Source organism: Leptonychotes weddellii, chromosome 8 (genome assembly GCF_054177405.1).
Source record: "Leptonychotes weddellii isolate Sample4059 chromosome 8, ASM5417740v2, whole genome shotgun sequence".
In the NCBI taxonomy this organism is placed as follows: domain Eukaryota; kingdom Metazoa; phylum Chordata; class Mammalia; order Carnivora; family Phocidae; genus Leptonychotes; species Leptonychotes weddellii.
In genome coordinates, this window is record NC_138376.1 from 65,175,814 (window position 1) to 65,196,367 (window position 20,554).

A 20,554-nucleotide genomic window follows, 5' to 3' on the forward strand; every position below is an offset into this window, starting at 1 on the left:
CAAGGGCCGTCGGAAATGCCGAACGAGGTGCGACAGGCGGCCCTCGCGCGTTCCAATGGCACGGGGAGGCCGGGTGGCCTTGTGCTCGCCTGTGACGAGCCGTGACGCCTCAATGGTTGCCCGGGCGCGGCTCGGGGGTTCGGAGTCCGGCGGCTCCTCTCTTCGACGCACCTCTTGTCAGGAGCGGGCGGCTGCGACTGCACCTTGGTCGGCCGTCGGGGCCGAGAACCATGAGCCGCGGGGGCGCGGGCTGCACCAACGGGCTGCTGCTGACGGTCGGCTGGCTGCTCCTGGCGGGTCTCCAGTCCGCATGTGGGATGAACGTCACCGCCGCCCAGGATCCCGGCTTGGCCCGCGAGGGCGAGGGCGAGAATGAGGGCGAGGAGGAGACCGAGACCGAGAGCGAGGCTGAGAACGAAGCCCAGCCTGTGCCTGAGGAGGATGGTGAGGGCGGGAGGCCCCTTGACGGGCGCCAGTTGAGGGCAAAGCCCTGCCCTCCGTGCGAAGACAATGAGAATTACTATCCCTGTTAACATCTGTAGAGCTCTTTTGCAAACAGCCTCGAATTTATACTTTTTTCATTTGCCTAATGGCCTTGAAGAGAATGTGCTAATTCTCCAAGGCCACAGCAAGAAAAACAAGCACGTACATAGAAGTTGTTACAGATTTACTGTTAAATATTGCTCTGGACAAGGAAAAAGATGAGCTCCCCCCACTTTTTTTTAAGGGGTAGGAGTCGGGGAGTAACCTCTCACCAGTGGGAATTATTTTGACTCCTTGCAGTTACATGTTTTCTTTCCCATTGTAGTTTTGTTTTGTTTGTTTTGTTTTGTTTTTGAAGTTCCAAATTGCTTGAGGTCTTACTCCTTTCCACATTTGCTCTTTAGGTTGGAACTCAAAAGAATTAAGAATTCCCCTCACTGACACATCTTAAACCAAAATGCTGACAAAACTGCCCAGAAGCCCCATGTCAGCTTCATGCAGCCCTGCCCTTGAGCACCTCTGTAGCGTGGTGGTAATATTTGTACACTCAACTTCCATCCACAGAGGAATGGTGGTAGTAGAAAACACCTATCAAGGGATCCAACTAGTGGTTTTGTTGGATACCTGTTAACCAAGGGAGAATGAGCCTGTGCTTGGTCCATAAATTTGCCTTATTCTGCTGGCTCATGAAGCAATAAAACTTGACAAGCTATTATACTTAGTAACTCACGTGCTGGGAGGTAGAAGGCCAGTTGCTGGTTTGCAGCCATTTAAAGGAGAAATGATTCCCTTTCCCTATAAATGACCCGGCCAAGATTCTTTTAATATCCTTGGCAATCTCCTGTCTCCTATACATACAGAATAGGTGCTATATTTATCTGCCTTTCTTTAATTTCCTGATGACAGATAGTGACCTTCAGCAATGGAAAGAAATTAACTATCTGAGGTTAATGGTGGGATGGAGGTTTGCATTGCCTTCATAACATTACATTATAGGGAGCTTGGAGAGGTCCTTGACTTTGGAAATGTGAAAGAGACTAGACAAGAAAACATGTTCTAAAATTTAATAGCTGTTGCTTCACTCTAGTTTTAAAAGTAATTTAATTAATTTTAGTATTAAACTGTTCAAGGGATAGTTCTACCTGTAAAATGCTAGAGTTTAAGCTAAACCCAGGCAATGAAGTTATAATGCTTTAGATACAAATTAAAATGTAGGCAAGTTACTTATTCTCTCACTGTCTGTTTCCTCATCTGTGAACTTTAGGGCGTATGTGTACCTTTTTGAATTTTAAATCTCTGATTTCATGCATAGTTGCTTTTTACTGGGGAGAGTGAGAATTCAGAACTGTAAACAATTGGAGGTTGTCTAAGATTGGAAAATTTCCAGAGTTATTAAAATTTGGCAAAGCCCCCTTTAACCCTCAATGGCCAGTAAAAACATTCATCACTAATTGCTATCCAGTGGACATTTTTTTTCTTTTAAGGCATTTTACAAGTAATTTACAAAAGTAAGAATAAAGGGTTAATGAAAACAACTAATTTGAAATTTTAAAAGAATGTATATATGGAAAACTCCAAACTTTTATTCCATATTTCCTGGTTTTGAAGATGTATATATCCCAAATGGGAAAGATACTTTGAATGTAACCAAATGCTCACTAACTGTTATGCATGAGTCTGGAGTGTATCCGTCTTATAAATACTGATTCCAGATTTCAAGTACATCTCTAATAGATTCTAGTTTATTACTCTGTGCATTGTCAAAACAATACTTTTGAAAACTGTGAAGCTACATATTTTGTTGATGTGAACACTGCAATGTTATTTGCTCCATAATTGTGAAATGTTTTCATTTTAGGTTTATAAACACCAATTAGAATGATTGGTCCAATGAATTTTATTCATTTCTACATCATCTATTTTCTTTTTAGTCACTTTTGTATACATACCTGCCATTATGATCTGTCCATTTACAAATCTGTTATCAAGTAAATTTTGGTGGATAAACAGCTTTAAAAAGGAAAGAATGTTGTCCATATCCTTTTAGCAAAGCAGTATGGTCCAGCTTCTTTTCAAAAAAACATTTCAGGATCAAGTCCTTCCTATTGAAAGACTAACTGGATGAGAATACCGTATATCCTTTTCATCCTTAGAAATGTAATATTAATTGATTCTTGAGTTAGAATTCATCTAAGATATTCATCTAAGTTATCACCATCTCTCATTTTGCTTATGCAAGCAATTTCACCATCATCAACATCTAAGGTGCTGCTGTCTGTGTTCATCTTCTGATTCATCCAACAATTGTGAAATTTTTTATTTGTCAATTTTCTTCTCTTTACCTTTAATGGACCAAAAAAAGAAAAAAGAGAAATTCAAAAACCTCAACTGTGTCCAATGCAAGCTGAAAATAGACTACCCAAAAGGTGCCTCTAGAGTTCTTTTATATCTTCCTGAAAGATGATGCAATACGTGGGGCAAAGAAATAAGAAAACAAAGGATGATATAATAGCTATGATTTATTTTACAATTTCATCATCCTTCTAGGGAATTCCAAACTTTCTTCCATTTATTCATCTTTTTTTTAAAAAACACATAGCTGGGAATAATCAATAAGAAATAATAAAATCCATCATTATGGATGATGAAATAACAAAATGTTTAAAAATATAGGAAAAATTACTAAAATATGATGTTAGATTTATAGTCATACCTCTTATACTCCCCCATACCTTTTATACATTTTATATACACTTATACCTTTTATAAATCTAAGGGTATACCTATACCTAGACCCTTAGATTTATAGTTATCCTATACCTATATCCTTACATTTATAAAAGGGACCTTACATTTATAGACCTACATAATAATTGCAAAATAGAATGAGTTTCATTCTTTAAAATAAGTTTTATCCTATATAAATAAAACTGTATTTTCTCTTTTTCTTTGGAACACCTCTAAGAAAGAATAAAAGTTATGAAAATCAACCTTATATATCAATTCTTAAAAAAGAAATTCAAAAATTAAAATTGGACTCTGATGGTATATACCAACAGTTAAAGTGTGCTGTCCAGAATTGAAGAGAATATTCCAGGATCTGGCCAGAACAAAAAAGAGTAGGATCATTATCTGCATCATTGTGGATGACAGGCTTTTATCAGTAAAGTCAAAAACCAAGTAGATTTTTAGGGTGGCCTCATCACAGTCTTGACTCCTATTGAACTTACTATTGAAATATCCACTCATTTTCACCTGTTCTATCAAATTAAGACAGCCTATCATATTTTGGGGACAGTTACTTTTCAGCTCTACATGCAAGGCTTATTTCTCTAAGGTTTCATTTTGTTGGGCTTGCATAGTATTCCATCGTGGCATTTTTAGAGCCAGATTTATCTTCAAACATATTTGCTATCATTCCTAGTTTTTCAGAATCTCTGAACTCAGCATGATACCAATATTTTCCAGGTCATTAATAAAAATATTAAACAGGACAGAGTCCTGTGACACATCATTCCTTACACATTGACACCAACCAATTAGTTAGCATCAGTGGATATTACTGTTTAATGAGTTAGACATAAAAGTTTACTGACATTCAGACCGTATTTTTCCTTTTTACTCAGGTATATAACAGGAAATTTTGACAAATACAACACTGAAGTCTGGATACATGTATTTCTCTGACCCACAATTATAGGATTCCCATCAAAAATGGAAGTCCGATTGAATGACCTAGTGGGCACTCAAAGCCAAAAGGGACTTTAGAGATCATCTTATTAAATCCAATCTTTTTCTGAAGTTAGGAGAACTTAAGTAACTTTCTCAAAGTAGCATAGGTAGTGAATAGTAGGGCTGATTGATTAATTGACTAATAGTTTTTTAATGGTTTTTAAAAAGAGGTTATATTTAAAAGTCTAAAAGTGTTAACTCATTCTCCTACCTGTGTTTTCTATGTTCAAGATTTGGCTTTTAATTTATATCTCATAATGTGACAACAGAAAGTATCCAGGCATTTCAAGCAAAAACGTCAATTCAAAATTGATCATGATAGTCCAAATAATTTAACAAAGTTAATATTGATTTACTTAACATATATACATTAAGAGCATACTATGTATTCAGAGAACTGTATTTGGTGCTTGTAAGTATAGAGCAGCAGTGTTTATGAAGGTATTGTCTTACAGTAATCGGAATAGGAAAAAAATGTGATGTGCACTGAGTGTGAATGAAGTTGTGATTTCTTAAGCATGTTTATAGAACTAAGTAAGTTACAGAATATTTTCACATATATTCTCATTTAATTCTTGCCAATACTTTCATTTAATTCTTAATCAAATAAGATAAGTTCTCCTTTCCAAATTTTTGCAGAAGAGCTAACTAGGCCTAACAGAGTTTATGTAATTTGCTCAAATCAGCTGATTAGTTGTAGAAGCAGCAATTTGGACTCCAATTCCATTGCACTTTCCCATGTAATATTGTTAATTTAGTATGCAACGCTTAAAAAAAATAATTCTAACACCTCATGTCATATTTTTTTATATTGAGATATTAGTCCTAATCTGCTATGAAGAATTGGTTATATCCTATAGCTGGTGGAAATAATGCCAAACTTCAGAACAATTAGAAACAGACAAACATGTGATTTAAAATCAATAATATTTACTCAAATACATGTATATTCCTAAATTATCCTGCTAAATAAAGTGTTGAAATAAATTCTTAGGAATAATTTATCATCTTAGCCTAAGAACGTATAGAACAATTCTACAACATAATTTTAATGAACATTTGGTATGAAGACTTATTTTTAGATGGAAATGTTGCCCTCAAATTTTTTTGAAAAATAGAGAATAGAAAAAATTGGGCCTCATAATTGGCAGGCTTTTGTTTTGTTCTATTTTTCTGACCTATAGAACTTTAACTGACCATGTACTGAGCTGATGAAAAAAAAATATTTTTAGTTTATATAAAAGTTTAAATATAGACCTTTGCAAGGTATTTCCTAATTTAATTCATTACTTTAAAGGTTTAGGATTCTTTTGATTTAAGCAATAATAGAAGATGTACTAGGAATGACATTGCTTTTCTGATTTAATAAAACTTAAAAACTATCTGCTTCTCATATGATAAGTGCTTGTATCCCTCATCCTCAAGTAAGAGTTTTCATATGAAGTTTTCATATGATTAAATAATGTATCTTTGCACTTTATGTTTAGTTTCAAATACGACAATAGTCAAAGAAGTAGAATTTGGGATGTGCACCGTTACATGTGGTAAGTAGTATAGAGCAGACAAATCAACAATGTTGTATTTTGGGGGGAAGGGAAGGTAAAAACTGGCAATTTTTATTTGTAATTTGTGTACTTTCATTTATCTCTCAAACTATAATTTACACACAAAACTCAAAAGGTAAGATATTTTCAGTTCATAACCTCTAAGTCTTATTTTAAGCCAGCTCCCTATATTTTTTTGGCATAAATTGCCTTCACCAAGTAAAACTTTATCTCACAGATGTTCAGAAGATGAAAGATCTTCTGATGTATCTCAACAGATGTCTTCCCACACACTGTGTGGCAAATCAAGAAATTTGCCTATTTGTAATAATCTAGTCTAAATTCTACATTTCTCCAATTCATATGTTATGTCTTGGAGAAAAGAGGTATTAGCTTTGGGGGGGAAGATAATATTCAAAACTATGACTTCCTTCTATAATTCCATGAATAGAAATTAGACATAAAATCTCTTACATGGGGGTGAGATTAAGGCTACACATACTATAAATAGTACAGTGTTTCTCAAACTTAAGTGTTCACCCTGAGTGCCTGCAGGGCTTGTTAAAACACAGACTGCTGGACCTAGCCCAGAGTTACTAACTCACTAGGTCTTTGGAGGAGCCTAAGAATGTGTATTTCTAACAAGTTCACAAATAAAGCTGATGCTGCTGGTTAGAAGACCATCTTTTGACAACCACTTTGAGAACCACTATACACTAGCATACTGAGAAGACAATAGATAACTCACAATGAAATTAAGTTTATTCTAAATAGAACTGCCTTGGAAAAAGGATAGTAAAGGGAGGGAAAGACAAAAGCCAAATGGTAAGAAGACAGAAAATCCATGCAGACGTAGAGCAGAATGATTTTTTTAAAAAATTACACCTGAATTATTTATATTTGAGTTAACATTTTTATTGTGGCAAAATAAACAACATAAAATTTACTATTTTATCCATTTTTAAATGTACAACTCGGTGACATTAAACACGTTCACATTGTTGTGCGACCATTACTACCATCCATCTCCAGAACTTTTTCATTATCCTGAAGTGAAACCTCCATACCCATTAAACACTAACTCTCTGCTCACCCCTCCTCCCCAGCCCCTGACAGTCACTATTCTACTTTCTGTCCCTTAAGATAATTTTAAGCCCATTTTTTACTTTAACTTCTTAGAGGGTCAGAGTCACAAATTAGAGGAATACATGTAATAAACTTGTGAATTTTCATTTGTAATTTATATCTTTCTTTTGCTGCCTTGAGAAATTTCACAGGTAGAGAATTATTTTTATGGCAATTCTAGTAATTTTTGTTGTATTACTCTATTATTTAAAGATGTGTTTCAGAAATTACATATTTATTCATTCATCAAATGATTTTTTGAATTTGCCTACTGTGTGCCAGTCATTGTTATAAGTGCTAGAACGAAGCAGAGGAAACCCCTTGCCTTCAAGGAGTGTATATAGGGGCAAAGACAAAAATAATATTAAAGCTGGCCTCATAGAACAAGTTTGGAAGTATTCTATTTCTATTTTTTGAAACAGCTTCAGTAGAATAGGTATTATTTCTTCTTTAAATGTTTGGTAGAATTCCCCTGGGAAGCCATCTGGCCCTGAGACTCTTGTTTTTTGGGAGGGTTTTGATTACTACTTCAATTTCCTTGCTGGTTATTGGTCTGTTCAGATTGTCTATTTCTTCCTGTTTCAGTCTTGGTAGTTTATAAGTTTCCAGTAATGCATCCATTTCTTCTAGATTGCTTAATTTGTTGGCATATAGTTGCTGGTAATAATTTCTAATAATTGTTTTTATTTCCTTGGTGTTAGTCATGATCTCTCCCCTTTCATTCATGATTTTATTAATTTGGGTCCTTTTCCTTTTCTTTTGGATAAGTCTGGCCAGAGGTTTATCGATCTTATTAATTCTTTCAAAGAACCAGCTTCTAGTTTCATTGATCTGTTCTACTGTTTTTCTGGTTTATATTTCATTGATTTCTGCTCTAATTTTTATTATTTATCTTCTCCTGCTTGGTTTAGGCCTTACTTGCTGTTCTTTCTCCAGTCCTTTAGGTGTAAGTTTAGCTTGTGCATTTGGGATTTTTCTACTCTTTTGAGAGATGCTTGGATGGCTATGTATTTCCCTCTTGGAACCGCCTTTACAGTATCCCATAGGTTTTGGACAAGTGTGTTTTCACTCTCATTAGTTTCCATGAATTGTTTAAGTTCTTTTTTAATTTCCTGGTTGACCCAATCATTCTTTAGCAGGATGCTCTTTAACTTCCAAGTGTTTGAGTCCCTTCCAAAAAGGATTATTCACCATGACCAGGTGAGATTTATTCCTGGGATGCAAGGGTGGTTCAACATTCGGAAATGAATCAATGTGATAGAGCACATTAATAAAAAAGACAAGAACTATATGATCCTCTCAATTGATGCAGAAAAAGCATTTGACAAAATACAGCATCCTTTCCTGATTAAAACTCTTCAAAGGATAGGGATAGAGGGAACATACTTCAATATCATAAAAGCCATCTATGAAGAGCTCACAGTGAATATCATTCTCAATGGGGAAAAACAGAGCTTTTCCCTTAAGGTCAGGAACATGTTAGGGATGTCTACTCTCACCACTATTGTTCAACTTAGTACTAGAAGTCCTAGCCTCAGCAATCAGACAACAAAAAGAAATAAAAGGCATTCAAATTGGCAAAGAAGAAGTCAAACTCTCTCTTCACAGATGACATAATAATCTATGTGGAAAACCCAAAAGACTTCACCCCAAGTTACTAGAACTCATACAGCAATTCAGCAATGTGGCAGAATACAAAATCAATACACAGAAATCAGTTGCATTTCTATACACTAACAATGTAACTGAAGAAAGAGAAATTAAGGAACTGAGTCCATTTACAATAGCACCAAAAACCATAAGATACCTAGGAATAAACGTAACCAAAGAGGTAAAGAATCTATACTCTAGAAACTACAGAACACTTATGAAAGAAATGGTGGAAGACACAAAGAGTTGGAAAAACATTCCATGCTCATGGATTGGAAGAATAAACATTGTCAAAATGTCTATGCTGCCCAGAGCAATCTACACTTTCAATGCAATCCCTATCAAAATACCACCAACATTTTTCACAGAGCTGGGATAAACAATCCTAAAGTTTGTGTGGAACCAGAAAAGACCCTGAATTGCCAGGGGATTGTTGAAAAAGAAAACCAAAACTGGGGGCATCACAATGCCTGACTTCAAGCTATATTACAAAGCTATAACCATCAAGACAGCATGGTATTGGCACAAACACAGACATATAGATCAATGGAAAAGAATAGAGAGCCCAGAAATGGACCCTCAACTCTATGGTCAACTGATCTTTGACAAAGCAGGAAAGAATATCCAATGGAAAAAAGACAGTCTCGTCAATAAATGGTGCTGGGAAAACTGGACAGCTACATGCAGAAGAATGAAACTGGACCTGGACCATTCTCTTACACCAAAGACAAAGAGAAACTCTAAATGGGTGAAAGACCTCACTGTGAAACAGGAATCCATCAAAATCCTAGAGGAGAACATAGGCAGTACCTCTTTGACATTGGCCACAGTGACTTCTTTCAAGACATGTCTCCAAAGGCAAGGGAAACAAAAACAAAAATGAACTTTTGGGACTTCATAAAGATAAAAAGCTTCTGCACAGCAAAGGAAACAGGCAACAAAACTAAGAGGCAACCCACGGAATGGGAGAAGATATTTGCAAATGACATTTCAGATAAAGGGCTGGTATCCAAGATCTATAAAGAACTTCTCAAACTCAACACCCAAAAAACAAATAATCTAGTCAAGAAATGGGCAGAAGACATGAACAGACACTTCTCCAAAGAAGACATACAAATGGCTAACAGACACATGAAAAAATGTTCATCATCACTAGCCATCAGGGAAATCCAAATCAAAACCACAATGAGATACCACCTTATACCAATTAGAATGGCCAAAATTAACAAGACAGGGAACAACAAATGATGGTGAGGATGTGGAGAAAGGGGAACCCTCTTACACTGTTGGTGGGAATACAAGTTGATACAGCCATTTTGGAAAACAGTGTGGTGGGTCCTCAAGAAGTATAGAGCTATCCTACGACCCAGAAATTGTACTACTGGATATTTACTCCAAAGATACACATTAGTGAAAAGAAGGGGCACGTGCACCCCAATGTTCATAGCAGCAATGTCCACAGTAGCCAAACTGTGAAAGGAGCCAAGATGTCCTTCAATAGATGAATGGATAAAGAAGATGTGGTTTGTATATACAATGGAATATTACTCAGCCATCAGAGAGGATGAATACCTACTATTTGCATCGACATGGAGGGAACTGGAGGGTATTATGCTAAGTGAAATAAGTCAAGCAGAGAAAGACAATTATCATATGGTTTCACTCATATGTGGAACATAAGGAATAGTGTGGAGGACCACAGGGGAAGGGAGGGAAAACTGACTGGGAAAAAATCAGAGAGAGAGACAAATCATAAGAAACTCTTGACTCTGGGAAATAAACTGAGGGTTACAGAAGGGAGGGGGGGTAGAGGGGTAGGGTAACTGGGTGATGGGTATTAAGGAGGGCAAGTGTTGTGATGAGCAGTGGGCATTATCCACAACTAATGAATTGTTGAATACTACCTCAAAAACTAATGATGTAGTATATATTGGCTAACTGAACATAATATAAAAAATAATAATAATAATATTATTAAAACGTGTAATACGTCAGATGGTGATAAATTCTAGGGAGAAAGATACCTTAAAAGGCAGCATTTTACATCTAAAATATTTTAAAATTTTTAAAAATATTTTCAGTTTATAACAACTAGAAGAACAAAAAGCATTTTGGTGAAAATTCTATTGAACTCTCAAAACAATATTTTAGCAGTCAAAAAGTTTTCTTTTCTGGAATACCCAGGCAGATTTTTAGTGTTACTTGGACTTACAGAAAATCTCGCACCTACACACATCACCGCAATGAACTGTATTTGACTAAATAAATTCATAAATAAACTTGCTTGGAAAATATTTATGCATTTCAGAATAAGGCTGTGCATCTGGAGAGGTACCTTTTATAAATTCAAGTGGAGCTATACTGTAGGCATTCTTAGGCATCTCTTTTAATCAAAAGATCTTTTCTCAAAGAATACACTTATGATGAGCACTGAGTAATGTATAGAATTGTTGAATCAATATATTGTACACCTGAAGCTAATATAACACTGTATGTTAACTATACTGGAATTAAAATTGAAAAATTAAAAATAAAAGAGATCTTTCCTCTTTCAACCTTTCATCTCCTTATCTCATGTAGAGTCCTCTCCCTTGCTACTCAAAGTTTGGTCCACAGACCAGCTGCATCAGCATCGCCTGGGAGCTTGTTAGAAATGCAGAATCTCAGAACCTACTCCAGACCTACTGAATCAGAATTTGCCTGTTAATAAGATTTCCAGGTGATTGCATGCACTCTAAAGTTTGAGAAGCACTGTTGTAAGTCATCTCTAGACTTCAACTCTCCCTTGCCCTTGAGAATGGGTTTATAATTAACATCTTTAGGGGCTGAAAGAGGGAATCTGGTAGACAAGGAAATCAAGATGGACTGTTCCTTAGCCTGTAGCTACACTGTCTTATCACAGGTCACTTACCATAGGATGTGTTTTGCATGATAGAACATTTTATCATGTTCCTCAATTCTGGTAATGAAAAGCAAACCTAATGGAGATCTGAGATCTGTTAATAAAGACTTGATTTCTTGTTGTAAAAAAAGTGTGGTAATTCTCAAGAGAATGTCTTGTTAGAAATTGAGATTTGGTCATTAATAGTTTGTCCTCTTATATTTAATAGAGAGACTTTACTAATCTAAATATTAAAAAGCATCATTTATGTTTTAAAATGTGATTTTTGGAATGTCCTCCAGAACTCCAAAACCACTTCTAAAACTTCCATGTCCAGACAAATTTGGGAGACCCTGTGTCCTACTACATTTCGTCAAATCTAAGACTTTTGTCAGCTATGAGAAACATATTTTATGCACCTTTAAAAAGGAAAAATGCTGCCAATTTGTCACATGCTGTCAATTCTAAGATAAATTCTGATTTCTGATTTCAAAGATGTTAAAATGTAAAAATTTTACATCTTAGATCTATGAAACTTACTCATTAATTTACTAGCATATTAAAGAAAAGTTCCCCCAAAATTCTGTAATAAAGAGGACACTTTGATTTTATTTAATGTATCATTTTCAAATGTGTATAATTTTGGAATCCTTTTTCTTATGGTAAGAACTAGAGGAACTAGTGTTTCATGTAACTCACTTTGGGAAATGCTGTTTTATGAAATAATTCAAAATGAGGAGCATAAAAATCTTCTAAGCATTGTCACTCTGAATTTAGGACTTTAACTTCTGAAATTAGGAGAAAAGTCTCAAAAAAGACCTAGATGGAAAAGTAAAGAAAAAGGAATGAATTTTTCTTAACATTTGCTGATTTCTTTTACCAAAGGTGTTGGTATTAGAGAAGTTATACTAACAAATGGATGCCCTGGAGGTGAATCCAAGTGTATTGTACGGGTGGAAGAATGCCGTGGACCAGTAGATTGTGGCTGTGAGTTGGACTCTGCATTGGAGGGAGATGGAGGGGAAGAGTTTACTCTGTGGAAATAGCCTTAACCTCAGGTTGCCATGGGTGGAAGGAATTGATCAATTGATATACTGAAAGGAAATTATAATAAAACTTAAAATTCCACTTCTCTAGACAGTTATAGCTCCAAGTACCTTTCTGCCTTTGCTTTACATTTTTCAGTGATGTCTAAAATTTAACATATATTCTCCATAATACACTGGAACCTTATTGTGCTCAGGGTCTGTGGTCAAGGCAGTCCTATAGTGAAACACTCTTAACATTTTGGTAATGACATTTTATCAGTAGATTGGCAAACTTTAAATGGGGAACTTTGAAAGCTGTTCTATATCATATTACACTACTGGGGTGGGGGGTCTCTAACCAGTAAATTGAAAGCCACTAGCAGATCTCAAAGTTTAATCTAATAGATCACTAAATTGGTTGCCCTTGCTATTTATTCTGCCAAAGGAACACACAGCTATGGTATGTCCCACCTGCTTCTTTTGGTGACTTTACTTTGCATCCATCACTCCTTTCTGCTCTTCTACACTCAAAACCTCAATAATAATTTTGAGAACTTCCAGCATATAATTGATTTTAAAACCAAAAGTGGCTTTTAAAAGTAGCTTTTTTATAAAGCAATTTATCATGCCTAATGGTATATATGTATTTAATTTTTCTTTTTTTTAGGGGGTAGACCAGTTTCAGAAAGTCTTGAAAGTGTTAGACTGGCATGTATTCATACATCTCCTGTAAATCGTTTCAAATATATGTGGAAACTTCTAAGGCCAGACCAAGTAAGTAATAAATGTATGTAATGTGGTACTTTCTAGTGAGTGATAAAATATGTTTCCCAGGGCTTGATGGCTATCAGAAAACCCTCTCTTTAGAAGCAGTTTGCAAAAATGAAGTTAAAAATCTTATTTGTTATTGAGATTTTAGCTTAATTGAATTTTAATGCAATAATAATTGCATTATTAAGTGGGGCTAAAACTTTACATATGTCTTGGGGTCAGCTATTATCAGAACTTAAAAACATCCCTTTTATATAAAGTATTCTATTTTGGAAGCAAAGTTTTCATTTGTATGTATAGGAATTGTATGATGATAATAGTAGCTAACATTAATGGAGGGCTTATTAAATATCAGACATACATCAAGTGCCAGTTTCTTTTAACCCACATAACAATCTATGAGGTAATCCTTATCATTATACCCATTTTACAGATAAGCAACTGAGAAGCAGAGAGTACCTTGTCCTGGGTCACACAGGCAGAAGTGGTAGGGTTAGTACTTGATGTCTGGATTGTCTGACTCTAAAATCCATGTGCATAATTAATTAGTGTCCTAGACTGAGAGACAATGACTGTTTTGTTATGGGAAATAAATTGTTTCCTGATCTTAAGTTTACATAAAGAATGTTGGCACTTTTTTTTCCTTTTTAAATAGCAACCCATTATCCTTGCAAATGATTCAGCAATCCTGGAAGTACACAGGGAAGTTCATCCCTTGGTTTTTGAGTGTATCACCTTGGATAATAATGAAATAATAGCATCTATTAAATTCACAGTCTATACAACAAGTGGTAAGTGCCCAGTAATGTTTTGGTTTGCTTATATCAAACTTTAAAAAGCATCAGAATCATGTGGAGGGCTCCTTGAAACAGATTGATAGCTCCACTCCCAGAGTTTCTGATTCAGTAGATCTAGGGTGGGCTGACACAATAGTTTGCATTTCTAACAAGTTCCCAGGTGTTGATGGTTCAGAGACAACCTTTGGAAAACCACTGGTTTATATCATTTAGACTTTCTACAAGGTGGTGCTTAATTTCTTTTTCACAAAGTAGAGTCAGATGTGTTTCACTTTGGGAAACTTGGTGCATTCCTGCAGCATCTCCAAAGAACAGTCCTCTAACCTAAATTAAATTCTCTTACTTCTATCACAAAAGTGAAAATGGATACATGGAGTCCTCATGGATACTTACAAAATTTTTGATACAATAAAATAATAAAATTAAGAAACATTATATCAAAACATCACTCTTTAAAAATTATTCATTTGAAAACAATATTTTTTGATGAAATAATAATTCAGTCCTCAATATATGTCACAAAAGACAAATCTTGTCCTGAATATAATATTACATGTTAGAAACTGTGCTTCCCTTGCAAAATGGATCCATCTTCATGTCCTTTCAGTTTAGACTATGATGTCTAATATATCCAATCATTTCTTTTTGTTCATTTTGCTCTTAATCATTTTATTATGGTTGTCATTGTTGTTGAGGGTATGAGGGGGTTTGGTCACAAGTTCTTTTGAGAATCCAATCAAGACTCAGGAGGCTTTTCCCAGAAAAATACCCACATAAATAAACAGGCCAAAAGCTTCCTGCTATTTTAAGAGAATTCATGGATTTCTTGAAGCTTTTTCTCAATCCCAAGTAAAGAATTTATGCTATAGTTTAGAGATACCATACAGCATAACACTGTCTATTAAAATGGAAATAAGCTAAAGTGTTTCAGGGAAGACTTTTCAAAATACACTCTAAGTTTCTTTAATGTCTTTACTGTCTTTAAAAAAACATTTATGGTGAAAGCTAATAATCTTACTCTTATGTTGAGATATCAAGTGTTATTAAAAGGATAATTTCAATAAAGTGCTAAAAAAGGCAAGAAAGGACCAAACCTCATCAAACTAAAAAATATCTCAGTGAGTACTAGTTCAGGGTATTAAAGGTTTTTGGGGGCCATTCTCAGTTTTTGTTCCCACAGCCTAGTCTTTGTTAGGACCATAGCTCTTCCTGTGATTAGAAGTCTTTTTTAAATATTTTATTTTATTTTATTTAAATTCAGTTAATTAACATATAATGTATTATTAGTCTCAGAGATAGTGTTCAGTGATGCATCAGTTGTATATAACACCCAGTGCTCATCACATCACAAGCCCTCCTTAATGCCCATCACCCAGTTACCCCATTCCCACCACCCCCCTCCACTCCAGCAATCCTCAGTTTGTTTCATAGAAATCAGTATGCATTTGATAGTGTGAAAGCTAAGCTAGACATTAATGACACTTAAATGAGACAAAGTTGACTTCTTTCTTGTAGCAGTCTAAGGCTGGTGGGTTAGCTCTGCCATCTCAGTACATGGTCTGGTTAAATGACAAAATATTTTTAGAACACTTTGGTATCAATTAGTTTCTTTTAAAAATGACAATTGGGAATACCACTATGACAGACCCTTTTGGCTGTTTGGACATCAAACAAATATTTTGTCTATAAATGTCAACACAATATGGTACTGGCTTGAAACAAGTACACAACTGAAATATCTTTAGGGTAAATATGGTTTAGTTAATGAAAAGTTCCCATCCATCCCCTATACATCAGATTTTTCACTTCCACAATAGTTGTCTTTATAGTTAGGCCTTATTATGGATTGAATTGTATCTCCCTTCTCAAGTCTTAACTCCCAGAACCTCAGAATGTGATTGTGCTTGGAAACAGGATCATTGCAGATGTAATTTGTTCAGCTAAGATAAGGTCATACATACTAGAATAGAGTGGGCCTTTAAGTCACTGTGACTGGTGTCCTTATAAGAAGAGGGAAATTTGGACACAAATACAGAATGAGAGAAAAGAGAATGTCATGTGAAGACACAGAGACACACAAGGGGAAGACAGACATGTGAAAACAGAGGCAGAGATTAGAGTTATATTGCCATAAGCCAGGGAACATCTGGGGCCACCAGAAGTAGGAAGAAGAAAGGAAGGACCGCCCCCAGAGCCTTTGGAGTGAGCATGGCCTTATCAATACCTTACATTCAGACTTTTAGCCTCTAGAACTATGAGACAATAAATTTCTGTTGTTTTTAACTCACCCAGTTTGTGGTACTGTTATGATGGCCCTAGAAAACGAATGCAAACATAAGCTTAGTTTTTTTAAGTGAGAACATCGAAATTCAGCCTATTTTTCATTAAGAAATTCCAATAGGAAATGCAGCCTATTTTTTTTTAGATATAAAAGTAATCTAGATATAACAGTGATCCTTGCAAGAAGACTACCCTTGAAATAAAGTAAAATCTTTCTACCTCTCACTCTTCATCCTCTCTTGGCTAGTATTGCAGGGTAGTGAATAAATGGAAAGGAATTTTGCATTTCTTCTTCTCAGGTTTTAATCTTAAAAGGTGTCTTTCATTTGAGCTTTAAAAAATCTCACTGCTTCTGTAAATCTAAAATTATCAAAACCAAAAAGATTTTAAAAATCCAACAATGTTGGAATATAAATATGATGTGATTTCTCTCTCATACTTGGAACCTATTTAGTGAGATCACTAATTGAATTTATAGAACTGGAATTACTAAGGAAAATGAAAACTTGTACCCCATGGTGTTTAAAGATTAGGACAAAAATCCAGACAAATAAGCAGTTGAGATTGCCCATACAGGAAACTACTTCTGATAGAGTGGTACTTACCAAAATTAAAATACTACAATATATAAAACAGCTTGCACACATCATTAAATGGTTTGAACCGTTTAATGAACATTGGTTTACTTATCTGTGTAATTCAGTAGTTGCATCCAGTGATCTCTCTGGTCCTTCTCCACACAAATTCTTTATGATCCTATGATTTGGGGGACTGGGAAGAACCACAAGAAAGCTATATAGTTGGTAAAGTAAGTAATAATATTTTATGTAAATTGGCTTTTCACCAATTTACAATGTAGCAGTGTTATAATACATATGGTAGACTGGCTTTGTCTCTTTAATAGCCTTATTTGCAGGACGAGCAGAAAGATATGAGAGAGAATGTCTGATTTAAAAGTGTTGTGTGGATATTTGTATAAAAAATAAACTTCAAACCCTATCTTACAACATATACAGAAATTAGAGATATGTCATAGTCCTAAATATAAAAATTAAAACCATAAAGCTTTAAAATAGGAGAAAATCTGCATGATACTGGAATAGGCAGGGTTTCTTAGTTATGACTCAGAAAACAATCACCATAAAAGGGAACATTGATAAATAAGGCTTCATCAAAATTAAAAACTTTAGCTCATTAAAATAAATCATTAGAAAAATGAGTAGGCAAGCCAAAACCAGAGAGAAAAAATTCACAAAACATACAGTATAACCACTACAATCAGTTTGGGCAAAGATCTTCCAGTTTCTTGGAAAACTAAAGTATACCTCTACCCTATGATCCAGCAGTTCCATTCTTAGGTATTTATCCAAGAGAAGTGAAAATGTATGTTTGCAGACGACTTGCATAAAAATATTCATAGCAGTTTATTTATAATAGCTTAAAGCTGCAACAGCCTAGATGTCCATCAGTAGAAGAACGAATAAACAAATTGGAATACTAATCATCAACAAAAAAGAAAAACTATTGATAAATGCAACAGTATGGGTCAATCTTTAAAACAGGCTGAGTAAAAAAGGCTTACATGAAGGAATACATAGTGTATGTTTCCATTCCTATAAAGTTCTAAAATAGGCAAAACTAATCTGTGCTGGAAAAGAAAATCAGTAGAGTAGTTGCCTCTGGAGGATGGGTCAGGAATTAACTGGGAAGGGCTCAAGGGAGTTGATGAGGTATAGCAATATTCTGTGTCTTCATAGGGTTTGAATTATGTATGTGTGTTTGCATTTGCCAAAACTAAATAAATGTACATTTAAAATCTTTGTGCAATTCATCGTAAATTTTACCTCAAAAGAAAAAATATAAACAAGTATTGAACTTGTTTGATATGCCTGTTGAAGATTTTTATGGGAAGTATGCAGACATTAGCAAATTATGTTGAGATGCATTGAGAAAATAAGATGAATCAATGAATTTGTAGAAGGATGGATAAATAGATAATAAAATGTTGATGGTAGTATCTGGGTGGTGGGAGTACAGGATGTTCATTGTTAAATTCTTTCAACTTTTCTGCATGTTTGAAAAGGACATTTCAAAGGTGATGAGCAAGTTTACTAATAACTTTCTTTCCACTAGTTCTTTCTGTGTTTTTTCTTTTAGAGTTGTTTTTTAGATATAAAATTTCCATTTAGATATATCTCTCTCTTTTTTTTTCCAGTAGCAATAATCATCAGGTGTGTGTTTTTTCTCTAGAACTGCAAATGAAAAGATCAAACCGACCAGACACTGATGCAGTCCTAGTTTTTGTGCTGACCATAGGAGTTATTATCTGTATATTCGTGATCTTTATACTGATCTTCATAATTATAAACTGGTAGGTGAAGGGCTGAACTGAGTCATCACCCTTGCTTGATGTCCTCCTTGTTGTCCCCCGCCTTGTTTGATGAACCCAAAGCCCTGCCCATGACATTCCCACATGTGTCTTGTAACAATCCAAAACCCTATATACCTCCTGCAACTATTCTACTTCAGGCTACCTGAGCTCATGACTTGCTTCTCACCACAAGAGAGATTTAAGTACAATTTTTATAATTTTACATAGTAATTGCTAAAAAAAAAAAGAGTGTTTTGAATGAATATGTGTTTTGTTCAGTTGTAGTTCTCACAACTCTAAAACTTGGTTAGTGTAACCTACTCTAATTCATTTTTTTTTAAGATTTTATTTATTTATTTGACAGAGAGAGTCACAGCGAGAGAGGGAACACAAGCAGGGGGAGTGGGAGAGGGAGAAGCAGGCTTCCCGCTGAGCAGGGAGCCCGATGCGGGGCTCGATCCCAGGACCCTGGGATCATGACCTGAGCCGAAAGCAGACGCTTAACAACTGAGCCACCCAGGCGCCCCTCTAATCATTTTTTTAAAGAATATTTCTAATACATGAATTTACACCCCTGGTACAGTCTGAGGACTCATCTACTATCATAAATGCAGTGGATGCACCACAAACTAAAAACAAATTGTGACTAAGGAGGCACTTCTAATTATAGAAAATTATATACATCTACTTAGTTTTGGTTTTCAGTTCTTAATGGATTTTTGTTTTGTTTTTGCTTTTTATCCAGGGGGGCAGTCAAGTCTTTCTGGGGAGAAAAAGCCTCAACAACTGAGATACAGTCTGAGCTGAGTTCAACGAGATACAAAGATTCAACTTCTCTTGACCAATCACCAACAGAAATACCTGGAAATGAAGATGATGCTTTAAGTGAATGGAATGAATGATATATGGATGATATATAAGAAACCAAAGGAGAGTAGAGCATATCAGATTCATTATTATAAAATAAAATAAAATATATGGTGAAATACTTTAATAATATTGTAAATGATTTCCCACAGTCTGAAGGTAATATAATATGAGAAGGGGCTGTTTTAGTTAGTGTATCTTTGTGATGGAGTTATCAAAAATTATTTTAATTTGTTCTCAACATTTGCCATGTCAGATAATTACTTGGTAACATTTACCTAGAGGTACACACACACACACAATATTCTAAACACATTTCTGATCAGTTCAATCACTTCTAAGGTGATGTGTCTGTTTTGTCCCAAATAAGAAAAATGTAATATAGAAGATGCCTTGCATATTAGACTTCCTCCCTTCTGGGAGCACTGAGTTGAACAACTAAAGCAAATCATACTTGAGAATTTCTGCAGGGCATGTGACATACAAAGAATCGTTTGTAAGACAGGAAATAATAATAATAACAGCAACAACAACCACCAACACTTGGTAACTACTATGTGCCAAGCATCCCTCAAAGCATTTTACATTATTTTAGGTAATGTAACTAAGATTGTATATAAGAAATCTGTAAGGAGGAACTGGGGTGGAACTTGGAGATGTCTGAGTAAATGATATAAATTTAACATGCCCTGTATTTCTCACAGAAAAAAAGTAAATTAAGGACTTTTGAATGTCCACTGATAACCTTCATTGTGCTTGGTATACAGGTAATAACATCTCAAAGCCATTATTTATTTCTGATTGTCATCACTGTCATTTCGTGCTGTGTCATTATGTGATACAGTTGTGGCCAATATCATGCAAGATACCAAAGCACTAGACAGTTTGATTTGGTGGACTTATCAGAAATTAATTTCCAGAGGTTATGATAGTAGCACAAAATACACTTAATTTTTTTATAGATGAATTCTATGCCAACTTTGTTGCTCTTATTACAAGATTTACCTGATGACAGCATTAACTCT

The 20,554-nt window shown here is 35.1% G+C and overlaps 1 protein-coding gene across 1 annotated transcript; it reads left to right on the forward strand.

Moving 5' to 3' along the window:
* The first annotated feature begins 230 nt into the window (after positions 1 to 230).
* On the forward strand, positions 231 to 19,564 carry SPACA1 (sperm acrosome associated 1). Its single transcript, XM_006748011.2, has 7 exons — positions 231 to 444; positions 5,703 to 5,759; positions 12,301 to 12,402; positions 13,111 to 13,217; positions 13,870 to 14,005; positions 18,542 to 18,662; positions 19,408 to 19,564. The coding sequence occupies exons 1-7, from the start codon at positions 231 to 233 to the stop codon at positions 19,562 to 19,564; spliced, it is 894 nt and encodes a 297-aa protein (XP_006748074.1).
* Positions 19,565 to 20,554: the final 990 nt, after the last annotated feature.